The sequence below is a fragment of the Pterocles gutturalis genome, unplaced genomic scaffold (genome assembly GCF_000699245.1).
Source record: "Pterocles gutturalis isolate BGI_N339 unplaced genomic scaffold, ASM69924v1 scaffold15052, whole genome shotgun sequence".
NCBI lineage: Eukaryota > Metazoa > Chordata > Aves > Pterocliformes > Pteroclidae > Pterocles > Pterocles gutturalis.
In genome coordinates, this window is record NW_010115683.1 from 1,147 (window position 1) to 16,242 (window position 15,096).

The window sequence follows — 15,096 nt, forward strand, 5'->3', positions numbered from 1 at the left end:
CCGCCCTATAACCTAACTGGGGCGGTGGCTGATAACTACGGGTCCCCGCCGCCACCCCCGGGCTCCCCCACTTCTGCCCTTTCCCCTGATGGGGCAGCGGTCTCTCCTGTGAGCCGCTCGTCGGTAGCTAGCCTGGTGATCTTTGTGAATGACATCAACGATCACCCCCCAGTCTTCGGGCAGTCGGTGTACAGGGTGAACATCAGCGAGGAGGTGCCCCAGGGCAGCTACGTGCGGGGGCTGAGTGCCACAGACGGTGACTCGGGCCTCAATGCCAACCTCAAATACAGCATCGTCTCGGGCAACGAGCTTGGCTGGTTTCGCATCAGTGAGCACAGCGGGCTGGTCACCACGGCTGGCCCCGAGGGCGGGCATGCTGCTGGCACGTCTGTCTCCAGTGGGCTGGACCGGGAGACTGCTTCTCAGGTGGTGCTCAACATCAGTGCCCGCGACCAGGGCGTGCAGCCCAAGTTCTCCTACGCGCAGCTGGTGGTGACCATCCTGGATGTCAACGACAACAAACCTCGCTTCAGTCAACCTGAGGGCTACCAGGTGTCCTTGGCTGAAAACTCCCCGTCAGGAACGGAGCTACTGGTCCTGAGCGCCACGGATGGGGACCTGGGGGACAATGGGACTGTCCGCTTCTCCCTGCAGGAAGCTGAGCCGGCGCTGGCAGCGGTCGGTCCCTCTTCAGTGAGCCCTCGCCGGATCTTTCGCTTGGATCCTGTGTTGGGCAAGCTCAGCACCGTCTTGCAGCTGGACAGGGAGGAGCAGGCTCACTTCTCCCTGCAGGTCCTGGCCACTGATTTAGGTTCTCCTCCCCTTTTTTCAATAACTCGAGTTAACGTGAGTCTCCTGGATGTGAATGACAATAGCCCTGTGTTTTACCCTGTTCAGTATTTTGCCCACATCCAAGAGAATGAGCCAGCTGGAACCTATGTGACCACAGTGTCTGCCACAGACCCTGATCTGGGACCCAATGGGACAGTCAAGTACAGTATCTCAGCTGGAGACACCTCCAGGTTTCAGGTCCATGGCCAGACAGGGGTCATCACAACAAAAATAGCCCTCGACAGGGAGGAGAAAACTGCTTACCAGTTACAGATTGTGGCCACTGATGGTGGCCATCTTCAGTCGCAGAACCAAGCCATTGTCACTATCACTGTGTTGGACACTCAGGACAATCCGCCTGTTTTCAGCCAGGGCATGTACAGTTTTGTTGTCTTTGAAAATGTTGCCCTGGGTTACCACGTAGGTACTGTTTTTGCTTCCACCATGGACCTCAACACCAACATCAGTTACCTTATTACAACAGGTGACCAAAGGGGCATGTTTGCCATCAACAGAGTCACGGGGCAGATCACCACAGCCAGTATTATTGACAGGGAGGAGCAAGCGTTTTACCAGCTGAAGGTGGTGGCTAGTGGCGGAGCCGTAACTGGAGATGCTGTGGTCAATATAACTGTCAAAGATCTAAATGACAATTCCCCACACTTCATTCATGCGGTGGAAAGTGTAAATGTAGTTGAAAACTGGAAAGCTGGGCATACCATATTCCAGGCCAAAGCTCTTGATCCTGATGAAGGTGTTAATGGTGTGGTCCTTTACAGCCTTAAGCAAAACCCAAAGGGCTTGTTTTCAATCAATGAACAAACAGGTGCCATAAGCTTAACAGGGCCACTCGACATAAACGCTGGGTCTTACCAGGTTGAAATCCTGGCCTCGGATATGGGGGTGCCACAGCTCTCTTCTAACTTTATCCTGACTGTCTCTGTCCATGATGTAAATGATAACCCGCCTGTGTTTGACCAGCTTTCCTATGAAATTACTATTTTGGAGTCGGAGCCTGTGAATTCCAGGTTCTTTAAGGTGCAGGCTTCTGACAAAGACTCGGGAGTGAACGGTGAAATAGCTTATAGTATAATTGAAGGAAATACTGGGGATGCCTTTGGCATATTCCCAGATGGCCAGCTGTATATAAAGAGTGAACTGGACCGTGAACTTCAGGAAAGATATATTTTACTGGTTGTTGCCTCTGATAGAGCAGTAGAACCACTCAATGCTACTGTGAACGTGACGGTAATTCTGGAGGATGTAAATGATAACAGACCACCAACTATGTATTTCATTTTGAAGAGGAGCAGAGAGGTGGATCATTTGTAGGTAAAATAAATGCTGTAGATAAAGACTTTGGGCCAAATGGTGAAGTCAGATATTCGTTTGAGCATATGCAGCCAGATTTTGAGCTGAACACGGTAACTGGGGAAATAAGAAGCACTCATCAGTTTGACAGGGAAGCTCTTATGAGACAAAGGGGAGCTGCCGTGTTTAGTCTCACAGTAATAGCAACAGATCAGGGGTTGCCCAAAGCTCTAAAGGATCAGGCAACAGTGCAAATCTACATGAAAGACATCAATGATAATGCCCCCAAATTTTTGAAAGATCTCTACCAAGCTACTATATCAGAATTGGCAGCAAATCTGACACAGGTTCTGAGGGTTTCTGCCTCAGATGTTGATGAAGGGACTAATGGATTGATTCACTACTCTGTAATCAAGGGAAATGAAGAAAAACAGTTTGCAATAGATAGTAGCACAGGCCAAGTGACCTTAGTAGGCAAACTAGATCATGAAGCTACTGCGTCGTATTCACTTGTCATCCAAGCGGTAGACTCGGGAGCAGTTTCCCTAAGTTCAACTTGCATGTTGAGCATTGATGTACTGGATGAAAATGACAACAGTCCTTCCTTCCCTAAATCAACCTTGTTAGTGGATGTCTTGGAAAATATGAGAGTTGGTGAACTTGTGTCATCTGTCACTGCCACTGATTCTGATTCAGGTGACAATGCTGACCTCCACTATAGCATTACAGGGACAAACAATCATGGGACCTTTAGCATCAGTCCCAACACTGGTAGTATTTTTCTTGCAAAGAAACTGGACTTTGAGACACAATCTCTGTATAAGCTAAATATAACAGCAAAAGACCAAGGAAGGCCTCCACGGTCATCTACAATGTCAGTGGTAATACACGTTAGGGATTTTAATGACAACCCTCCTAATTTTCCTCCGGGGGACATCTTTAAGTCAATTGTTGAGAACGTTCCTGTTGGTAGTTCTGTCATTTCCGTGACTGCTCATGATCCAGATGCAGATATTAATGGGCAGCTAACATATGCTATCATTCAACAGAAGCCAAGGGGTAATCATTTCCGTATAGATGAAGTCAGAGGGACAATATTTACCAATGCTGAAATAGATCGTGAGTTTGCTAATCTCTTTGAATTAACAGTCAAAGCCACTGATCAGGCTGTTCCTGTGGAGTCCAGACGGTTTGCTTTAAAGAATGTGACTATTTTAGTGACGGATCAAAATGACAATGTTCCTGTGTTCGTATCACAAAATGCTCTCGCGGCCGACCCTTCAGTAGTGATCGGTTCGATCCTAACGACAATTATTGCTGCAGATCCTGACGAGGGCGCCAATGGAGAAGTGGAATATGAGATAATCAATGGAGATACCGAAACCTTCATTGTGGATCGCTATAGTGGAGATTTAAGGGTAGCGTCAGCTTTGGTGCCTTCTCAGCTTATGTACAATCTCATAGTTTCTGCCACGGATCTTGGCCCTGAGAGAAGAAAATCCACCACCGAGATGACTATAATCCTGCAAGGGGTTGATGGGCCTGTTTTCACCCAGCCAAAATATATAACCATCTTAAAAGAAGGTGAGCCTATCGGGACAAACGTGATATCTATTGAAGCGGCGAGTCCGCGGGGCTCCGAAGCTCAGGTGGAATATTACATTGTGTCCATCCGATGTGAAGACAAGAGTCTTGGGCGCCTCTTCACCATTGGGCGCCATACTGGTGTCATCCAGACTGCTGCCATTTTGGACAGGGAGCAAGGAGCACGCCTCTACTTGGTGGATGTTTATGCCATTGAAAAATCATCTGTTTTGCCGCGGACGCAACGAGCAGAGGTAAAGCTTTTATTCAGTAATTATTTACGTTTGTTTTCTAAATGAGCCGCTTTGTGTGTTTGTTGTTAGCTGTTTTATAGATGGTAGTGCACAGCAGAAGGCCTGAAAGCTAAGTCTGCTGGTTTGTTAGTTGAAGATAACTTTTCAGTTAGTATACCTCCGACTGTTTTCCTCAAAGCCACCTCTAGAACTTTGAGAGAGTGCTTACATTTGGTTACTGCAGGCACAATGTTGGTCAAATGCACGTTAAGTACTAAAGGATTTAGGTGCTAAAAAGCTTTAATCACAGGCATTTTGGAGTTTTACACGCCTTCTCATTTTAGCAATCATTAATTATTTTAAGTCTTCTATTCCTCTGTGAATTATAACTGAATTTCTTTCACTGCCGTTGTTGTGTCAGTATTTGAGAATTGGCCAGCAGAGCATTACCCTCTGAACAGCTCATCTAGTGCCTCAAGCCTTGGATGTAGGTTAGATATTAGGAGGAAATTTTTCACTGTGAGGGTGGTGAGGTGCTGGCACAGGTTGTCCAGAGAAGCTGTGGATGCCCCATCCCTGGAGCTGTTCAAGGCCAGGCTGGATGGGGCCCTGGGCAGGCTGCTCTAGTGGTTGGCAACCCTGCCCACAGCAGGGGGGTTGGAACTCGATGATCTTTAAGGTCCTTTTCAACCCAGGCCATTCTATGATTCTGTGTGCTTTGTGTCCCTGCCTGGTGAAGTCCCTCAGATAGGTCTCCTCGTGCATCTCCACTTCTTTGCTGTCACTGATAAGCATGACAGTGTTTCTGTTCTGGATGTGACATGTGGTAAAAGTGTAACATTTTAGCTGGTGACTTTCCTTATCACAAAGCCGTTTAATTTGGTGTTGACTGAAGGACCTTTACATGTTCTGTGCATGGCTAGCTTCAGGAGCAAAGGGTGGAAAACAGGTTTGAAACATCAGCTGTGAAGTGTAAATGTTTTATTTGCTCTGCCTGGTAACTGAGGCACAGAGCTGATCATTTACACCATTTTCGCTGTCTTCTCTGGGAAGACTGGGCAGCCTGGTGGGAAAGGTTGCCTGGTGGTTGGTTTAACTTGCACTGCCTTCTGGAGCTGCCTTCTGCGCTTCGCTATGAACCATTTCACTTGCGGTTCCTGGAAGTTTGGAGCCGGCACTGCTGAGGGGGGTAGCCATCAGAGGACGCTGGTAGTGGTGGTTCAGCGTTTCCCTCGCCAGCCGAGCACATTACCTCGGTATTGCCAGGCATTGCCCACAGCTATACTTCCACTTGGGAATGATGTCTTAGTTTTGAGCCACCAAGGATAGTGTGATTTGCGGTTTTTTTCGTTTTGATTTCAGCAGATGTAGTATTTCTAATTCTTACTTGGCAACCATAGCCTTTTTTTTTTTTTTCCCCTCTTAATAGTCACTTTTTTGTTGGTTTACTGTAATTAAGATCTGTGTAGGTGTGTAACCTTACTTTCCTACGCTGGCAGTGGCTGGTGCTCTACAAAATGTTAGGAAATTTGAGAAGTGTTCAAACTCAAAGATTTCTTAGCATGTATGAGAGAGCTCATCTTAGTGTGCATGCTATGTGGTGTTGATTTTCATGTTTTGAAGAACAATAGTGCGTTGGGAAATCACATGTTCTAGTAGTGCTGCTGGTTTGAATAGTGCATGCTATTTTCACGAGAAGATTCCTGTTATATAGGTCTTTGTATCCCTGCTAGTAATTTGTAAAAGATTAAGGCTTTATTTTTTTTAATTAATATTTTGTCCTGATGGAAAGTTGCTTTGAGGATTAAGCCTTTGTCAGTGGGTATCTGGATCACAGTCCAGCAATTTTGAGTCTGCCTCCAAGACTGAGGAGTTTCTTGTCTAAGGACTCATAGGAGACCCTATGGTTGCAATAGGTTCTCATGCAGTAAAAGTGTTTAATGTGAGTATCTGGTGAGTAGGGAAGAGAACAACCATTGAAGGTTCAAGCAAATTTTACATTCTTGAATACAAACTGCTCCTGAAATCAAAAACAAATGTTTTATTCTGTAAAGAACATTGGAAGTAATAGTTGTGAGCTAGGATTTCGTATCACTGGTTGCGTCTTTGTAGCTTCTACAATGCTTCTTCTCCCAAATATAATTAGCTTGCTGTGCTTCTTTAGAGATATAAGTTATAATCAGCTATCAACTTTAGAAAACATAACCATATGCAGTTTCTCTCGTGACTGATTTAATTTTTCTGGAATAGCTTTTGCTGTCCCACACTTGAACAAGAACTACTACAGTAAAATTCTTTGTGTAAGCTGACTGTCAGTGGGTGCTGAATAAGCAATGCAGCTTTTTTCCATGTTGCTTTTGGATGTCAACTTTTTTTGCTCACGGGGGTAGTGGTTTGATGTACTGGGTGCACACATTTCGGTCCTGGAGTTAATTGCCAATCTTCTTTCATGAAAAACCAAAACAAAACAGCCAGCACCCAAGTATGTGAACATTACTTCTTATCTTTGCAATTCCACTTTAACACTAAGGTCTTTGTGGATCAAATGTGTAATTCGGAAGCTTTGATGTTTTGATCCAGTCCTGGCTTTTAAGGTGATGATGTGAGTGCTGGTGTAACTGATGGGGGACAATGAACCTGTAGAATATATACAGCCATGAAACTTAAGTGTTCTTTTGTGCATAGTATCTTCAACTTTTTTTTGGTATATACATGGGATGGTGAAGACTGGCTGATTTTACGTTCCCCCACGAGAAGTAAGTTGTAAAGCATTGATGCAGGCATGCAGACAAAACCTAATGGGTTTGGTACCACTGTACCTGACAGTTTTCTGGGCAAATAAGCTGTGTGGATGTAGGTCTGGTTGGTTTGTTTGTTTTGTGTGTTCTTTGTCAAAAAAAAGCTTGGGTATTGTGGATTTTTTTTTTTTTTTTTGTCTTATGAAGACTATGTTGGGTTTTGTTTCTGAATCTGGATAAAGAAAAGGGAAAAAAACCCGTAATGGGATGTGCTTAACAACTTCTCCCTTTTTCACTGCCTGCTGTGCCTTCTGCCCTGATGCCAGACATCATCTTAATCGCACTATGAGCGAGCCACTGAGTGCACGTAGCCACTCGGTGTGAAACTTTCTGGCCGAGATTGATGAAGAGAGCAGCAGTAGCAAGAAAGTCAATAGATCTTTTGTTTAATATAGATCTTTGGGAATGGATTTGGGTGGCAGATACCTGGTGTGAAACAGAGATACTTGCAGCTTTGAAACAGTGACTAAGCATTGTCTAGTGAAGGTGTAGTGAAAAAGAAGAGCAGGCTGGCATGAAATTACTTCTTTTGTAAGTGAATCAATCCATGCCCTTGGGAAATGGTATGATAGCTTTTCTCCTAGGTTCTGTCACTAAATTATGCCTTTTTTTTTTTTAATAATATCAGCTGTGTTAAAAAGATCCACCCACTGCTCCAACTGAAGGTCTCTTTCCAGCCTTTCTCACCCTTCCCTGGGGTTTGCCCTGTAGGGCCAGGCTATAGATCCATAGCTCCCGGGGCTGGATGCCAGCACTTTCCAAGAGAGGGTCCCAGGTACGAGCTGTGCAATGGCAGGACTGTGCTCAATCCCCTTCTGAACTGAAAGCAGCTGACATGCCTTGAAACTGAAGGTTTACATTATATTTTCAGTAAAGCAACAGCAAATAGTTTAGAAAATAAAGAACTGTGTGTTTACAGTTTGTGGATTTATTTGTTTAGCCCTAGGTTTCATATTTGTGTTTGCTTCTGTGCTTGTTATTGCTGTCTGGAGGGAAAAGTGGAGGGGGGTCAGACCAGTGCAGGTGATCAGGAGGTAAAGCTTCACGCTCTAGGTGCCAAATACTTCAAGATTTGCAATGAAAACACAAGGGATCGTTCCATTGTATTTTACAGTCAAATTGTGTAATTTTGGATAGTTGTTATTGAATTTGCAAGCTTTTTTTAAAAAAAAATTTGGAGTTTTGGTCTATCTCTTTGTAATTGCCAGTGATAAACCAGATGATTTGACATTGTGTGAAAGGTTGTGTGGTCAGTTTTTGCCCCTCTAGTATTCCATGAGGTGGTGCACTGTTCTTCTCTGATACGAAAAAAAAAAAATGTAGGTGCCCTGAAGGGAGCACTTCTGTTTGCCATTTTATGTCTTTTTATGTGTTTCTGCTGAAAGAAAAAACTGGGCAATTGCTTAGCTGCTTCCTTTTAGCTCTCCAACGTCAATTCTCTTTTAACCTCTTCGGGGACGGTTCAGGGTTTCACCATCATGATTTTATGTTTTGTATAGGATGACCAATGCATCTTGGCATCACTTGAAAACCACATGACTTTATTCTGTCCTGCCTTCCAAAACATATATAAACATATCATCTGCTGTGTGATATTTTGGGTGGTTGTATGTTGCACCCTGTTTCTCAGATGGCGGTAATAATAGGGACATGCCTAGGGACAATACCTCATCTTCTGTGCTGTTACTAGGGATTACACAGAATTAGACAGGATCTCTAGTTTCCATGTTTAACCCTTCAGTGGACAGCTTCTTTGAAAGGAGCAGTGGTGCTAACATGTTTATCATGTTATGACAAATGAGAACGTAACGGTTTGGGAGTTGAACTGCTTGTTCTGTAAAACATCTTTTATGTACTTTAAATAGGTTTACAGTTTTCAAGGAAGACAGAGAAGGGTATAAATGAGGAAAGTATATGAACTTTAAATGAAATATTTAGTGATGGTTTTGATTTGAAAAGGCAGAGGCAGATCAATGTTCCTAATAGCACTTTTTATCTCTTAACACGCCTTTTAAAGAGGGGTGATAGTCCTCATTTTCAGGCAGGGAAACGTGAGGCACTGAGTTTTCTTCTGCATTTGTCCGTGCACAGCTTTCTGTTGTGCTGTGTGTCATGACTGGCACTATTTGGGATCTTGGACTTCCAAGTCAGGGGAGGCTTTTGTCCCTCAAATCCATAGTCTAGAAAAAAGTGCTCTTGAATCAGGCGAGTTATGGGGATTTTAGACAATGCTTACTGCTGGCATAGTAAAGATCGGGAAATTAATGAAGACAGGCAGAATGAATGGTCCCTCTCCCCCTGGAAAGAAACTCATAGCTCATTTCACCTTGACTCAGCATGAACTGCAGCCATGGCCATAAAACCCTGATCCCATGATGTAACTAGTTCATGTGCAGATTTTTGACTCAGCCCAGGTCCTGTGGCTGAGCCAGCTGTGTGTCACTCCGCACCCCACGGGTCCTCGCTGGACCAAGGAGCGAGATGGAGGTACCCAAAAACTCTCTCCTTGGTTGCACATATCTTGTGCAGCACTCCAGAAACCCCAGGGTAAGAAAGGGAAGATGCTGCTAAGCAGGAGTGACAAAATGTGTTGCAGGAGAGGCTGCCTAAGCCGTAAGGAGCAGGATGCTTCCCTTGGGCTGTTTGGGCTGGGTACCGCATCAGGGATGTGTGGGTGGCACCAGGGCCGTGTGTGGGTTAGTCCTTGTGTCCCTTCAAGAGAGGGGAAGGGGTGGGTTGGTGGGGCAAAACATTCAAGGTGTTACTTTTCTAGCCAAGCTGGTGAATGGTGGAAGGCTTTACATTTAGTGAGAGAACCTGAAACAGGCTTCAGAGAAGCCTTATCTGGGATGCTTCATATTTACCAGCACAAATAAGAACAATGGGGCACTCCTTGCATTCATACTATTTATAAATCATTTTATTCTTTAACGATACATGGCACGTTAATTGTAGCTCAACAAAGGAAACCACTTATGAAACACTGGAGTAAACAATTACAATCTGCTGCCTTGTCCAAGCTCCAAAGCTAGTTTTTTTTCCAAGTGCTGATATTACTGATTCTGAGAAACGTGTAATTATTTAAGTTACTGCTGTGATTTGCACTGATCTGCAGAGGGATCTCTGGGGTCTTCTTGAACTGGTGTGAAAGATGAATGTGGCTTATGTGGAAAACTGTTCCAAACTAATTTGTGGGTTTCAGTTCAAAGTTGTCCCTTTTTTCATCCTCTCTCATTTCTTTAATGATTCTGCCTCGCTACATTTTCTTAATATCTAGAATTTCTCATTTCTTTGCTATTTTAACAGCCTCTGGGCATTTTTGCATGTGAGGTCACTTCATCATTTTTATGTTAAAAATCACTAGATTTAAAAACAACATTCTTTATTAGGGAAAATATTATTTTTCATGCATCTCTAATGCAAACACTAGAAATAATAGCCAAAACCCAGAGTGAAATTTTCATGTGCTTATTTTTGCTAAGTGTTAAATTCTTCATACAAATGTCTAAATGATTCTTGGGTTCTATCAATGTTAATAAGCAAGTCTTTTTCCATTTGTAAAATGATACCCCCCGAGCTGCTGGAGTGCAGGTTTCTTTCCATGTAATGTGTAATGTGAAGCAATCCTTGGCTGTTCATTTAGGAGAACTTCAGGAGGTGGTCACCAAAGCCCGCCTGCCCTCTTGGTGTCTCCAGCTCTCACCACTAGCTCTACTGCAGTAAGACAAAGTTGGTGTTGGCTCCTTAAATCTTTGTTATTGTCCTTTCCCATCTCCTATGCATATACTGAATGTGAGACAGCAAGTGCTGCGTCTTACCAGAGGATGTTCATATGCTTTTGACTGATAAAGGGTGCTCCAGATGTTTCCATGGTCTCTTCTGAGTCTTTTCAGAGGTTGGATGTTGTTGAACCACCACTCCAAAGGGCCACTTCCCACCCCTCCAATAACAGGGTGCCCATTTCAGTTCTATCAAAGCAACCTCTTAGCACGACACAGTTATCCTGGTATAGTTTGTTTTAACTGTGTCTAGACTAGGGTGTATCATTACTGTTTAGTCAATTTGGTTTCTTACCCATATAATTGTGTCTGTGCAAAACTTGTGTGTAGACAAGCCCTAATACTCTAGGGTTCTAATTAGAAAATAAATTTATGGTGACTAAAATTGAAGGAAAACAAAGAGTTTTCTGAACATATTCTTAAAGTCAGGAAAAGTGATGCCAGATCAGTATGGTACATCAGTACCATGCCGATTTGTTTCAGTAAATTTATAGCCTGACTTCACTTTGCCAAGAAAAATAACAGATATGTTAGAAAAACTGTGCCTTTGTTTTACTGCAATGTTTCTCTCTATTCTAATAAATCTTATTTTTAATTAGACCCCTTAGTCTAGACTGTCATCCAGGTTTGTTGTTGTAGTGATCTATTTTTGTTTACTTCCTCAGAGCAATGACATACCAAAAGGACAGTGGAACAGATGGAAACTGATAGCTATGATTACAGTGTAAAAATACACACAGTCATATTGGTTAATGCAAAAGAATTTCAAAGAGCCTATTATGAAGTGGTAATTTATGTGCCGACAGCTATGCAAAACGTAATGAAAACAGGCATTTGCCTTAGCATTTCATATTCTGCACTCTTTGCCCTTACACACTGTTAATAAGCTGTTGCTTGTATTGACATAGTAATCTTAAATCAGTGTATAAGGGCTCTACTATATTTAACGCAGCCATCCAGACATCCAGCTCTGCAGACAGAAAGGAGCGCTCGTGGTGAAAACATCCAGCAGCCTCTGAGGCTCAGATAGATGGAAGGAGATTTGGGGGCTCCTTCTTTTGGAGAAGAGCATCTTCTTGCAGTGCAGCACCTTTCCTCTGTCTCTCCCCTGTGGCCTGGAGGTGGCATCCCCTGGCCAAGGCTGGGTTCATGCAGCAGCCACGTAGGGGAAGCTAACTCTGAAGAGCACCAGGAAGTTGGTCTGGATCTTCTCATAGAGCTGAATCATGAGGAAAGGATTCTCTCTCACAGATCTTTAAGTGAAATAAATAAAGGGAATAGATTTGAGATGTGCCATACAGCCAGTATGTGAAGTTCCAGCAGTATTGACACAAAACCATAACTTTCTTGATTTCATATATCCACATTTTCCTGTCTCATGGTGAACTTTTCTAAATCCACATGTATGTGCACATGTCAAAATAATTCTTTCTTCAGCCACTCAGTTGGATGTGCTTGCATGCACGTGTCAAAATAATTATTTCTTCAGCCACTCAGTTGGATGTGCTTGGAAAACAACTCAGCTGGGTCAAGCACCACTGCAGTTTTCTCTGTAGCATCTGTGTGTGCCGTTCTCAGTTCTCATCAGGTGCCTACCCGGGTGCTCCCAGGTCACTGTTCAGAGCACAGCAGTGGGTAAAGGGCAAGGGAAGTGCGGCAGTGGGACTCTCTGTGTTAGTTTTTAGGAGATACAGAAGAGAATTAAGAAGGATGCACCTGTTTCTTCCATAGCAGCAGTGGGACTCTCTGTGTTAATTTTTAGGAGATACAGAAGAGAAATAAGAAGGATGCACCTGTTTCTTCCATAGCACCTGTGGCAGGAGGTGGGTGATGATGGTCCAGAGCAAAGCCATCGTGCGTGGCGTTTGGCGTGGCGTGCCTGCGCCGCACGGCAGCGTGTGCCCAGCCACCTGACCTCTGACGTGCGGCTTTTAAAAATTAATATAAGGGCATAAGAGAACACTAATGATGTTGTTTGAAGGACTGATGTTGTTAGGTGTCTTCCATGCCTCTGCTGCACCAGCACAGCCAGAGGTGAGGTGCTCTCGGGGCTCTGTGCCAGAGCAGTGTGGTGGTGCCCAACCTGCTGCGCCCCTGCTGCCCGGAGGCACGGCGTCTGCTTCTTACCCAATTCTGTAGGAGATAAGACTGACCTGGAGACTTTCCATGTCTTACAAGTTAGTTTTGACTCATTTCCAGGCCCTTGGTGGGATATATCTTTTATGGGGCAACTTATTAGCACAGAGCATAGCGATCGCTGTTGCTGGTAGGAATGAAGAGTGGATTTACTGTGACAACAGCGACTGCTTTTGGAAGTCTCCATCATAGCTTCCCAGGTTGTTCCTCTCTCCTCTTCTGCAGAGCAGAGCTGGACTGGCACGGTGGCACCCGTGTGCACGTCCCACCTGTGGGAGCGGGGTCTGAACTCGTGCCAGTGGTTTTCTGCCAGGCATCAGATGTGGAGCTGCGCTGAGCTGATCATAGCTCTGCTCTGATATTGCTGCTGGTGCGAGTTTAACATCTACTATGAAGAAGAGAATCCACAAAAGACAGTTTTTTGCCTAGTGAGTTATGCTAGTGAGTGTTAGTCTTAGTTATAAAAATAATATTTTTCCTTAAGAATTCCTTAGGAGGTATATTCAATTTTAATGCTTTTAAAGCCTTTTCAACATGAGTTTTTGTCTAAAATACATGTAAAATAATTTATGATTTTAAGCAAGTGCTTTTTATCTGGTCCTCTTTGGGTTTTTAGGCAAATGGTATAGAAGTTTTATTTTTGGTAGCTGCAGCATTTCTTGAAATATAATCCAGGAGAAGACTAATAATTCTAAGAAGGCATATATGATGTTTCACCTACCCAAATCTGTAGTCATCTTTTTAAGCTATGCAGACAGTTTATATCCTGCTTGGGCAAAATTAATTTAAATAGCATCCAAAGCTAGATAGTGCCGAATTAAACTCTGCAACAGCAGTTGGCTATCAAACCAAGAATTTGATGTGTAGCATCCTGAAACAGCTGGAGGGAAAAAAAAACCAACAAAACCAAACAGCCCCAAAGTCCCATCATGAGGCATATATGTGTACTGAGAGAAAAAAATAACTACTGAAAGTTTGAAGCTAGAACTATGGGTTTGCCACAGGCACTGTGTATGGGGAAATATGGGATTGTTTCCCTTGCAGTGTACGAGGAGATAAATTGTTCCTTGGAGAGACAGACAGAAAAGTGAGCTGAGGGCTTTTCATGTGAACTGCTTTTTGGATCACTTTTGATAAATTAAGCAAATTCTACTGAAATAGTTCAGAGGAATAAATAAGATGCGTGAGCTATGGTACGCATCTGTACTATATGTGCTTAAAGATTGTATTTTTCCATGGGGATTTTCTTCTATCATATTACCCTTCAGGCTTCCTGGTGCTTTTCCCCATTCCCCATTCTTTATTCTTTTCAATACAACAAATCTTTTTAATCCATCAAAATGTCATGCTGTCTGAAATATGAAGACATGTTTCAATTACCAGGCTGTTTAGAAACAGAAGGAGAACTCAGTAGTTTATTGCACTCTTATTCTTTAGAGACCTGCATTTTTGTTTGTGTGTATTTAAATGACTTTTTTCTGAGCACGATTCTATTCCCTTAGAAAGTTGCCTAGTAAAGTTTTTATGCCTGTCTGCTTTAAGAAGAGAATGTGGGACTTTATGATTTCAGTGTACAAATTAATGAAAACCCAGATTTTTTACCTCAGTAGGGTCATGTCAGATTGTCTGGGAACTAATTTATGGCAGTGATGATCTTATATGAAGCAGAGGTTTTCTTTCCACTGTTGTTTTTTCTCTAGCAGCACTCTTAACTCCTGCACTTCTAACTTTTGAGGAGCTGGCTTGTTTTATTTTATTTTTACACATACATTTCTTAACTGTAATTCCTATGATCAGCCCTGAAAGTTGCATGGGTTTTTATCATCTGTTTATTTCTCCGTGCCGTGTTATCAAGTGGGGTTGCAGTTACTCAGAATAAGGTTAAGTGATTGTGTTGAGATAGTAATTAATTAAATGTAAGCACTGAGGCCTTATTATTTTAAGTCCTGCAGCCGACAGACTGAGAACGCCGCTTGACCCGTGCGCTGGTGGAGAGGGGAGGAAGTGGGAGTGCACGTTTTCTTGCAGGGCGGGATGATGTTGGGTAGGAGCAAGCTGCGCACATGCCTGCCAAAATACTTGGATCAGACTAAAGGAACACAGATGGCTGAGTCTGATAAAGGTGTCTCTTATTGTTTTGTTGTGTTTTGGGGTTTTTTTTTCCTGTTCAGTACTGTTTTGAGTCTGTGTGTGAGAGAGGGGTAAGAGGGGAGGAAGACGGCTAAGTGAATATGTTTATTTTAATACATTTTTACAGTGTAGGAAAGTAGTTGTATAAATTCAATAGTCCTGCATGTCTGTGCTCGGTAGGACACCAAAGGCTGTATCTAAGCCCTCCTTTTAGGTTTCTGTAACAAATGAACAATAATGTGTCCTCAGGGATTTATGTCATGCTGTCCAACCTTCGGTTCTTATCTGCTCATA

The 15,096-nt window shown here is 43.4% G+C and overlaps 1 protein-coding gene across 1 annotated transcript in view; it reads left to right on the forward strand.

The window, feature by feature from the left end:
* Positions 1 to 15,096, forward strand: part of FAT4 (FAT atypical cadherin 4) — a gene marked incomplete at its 5' end in the record, with an annotated part of 136,197 nt that overhangs the window by 1,142 nt on the left and 119,959 nt on the right. The window contains 2 exon segments of the mRNA XM_010075276.1: positions 85 to 2,110; positions 2,113 to 3,980. Coding sequence (XP_010073578.1) covers positions 85 to 2,110; positions 2,113 to 3,980 — 3,894 coding nt within the window.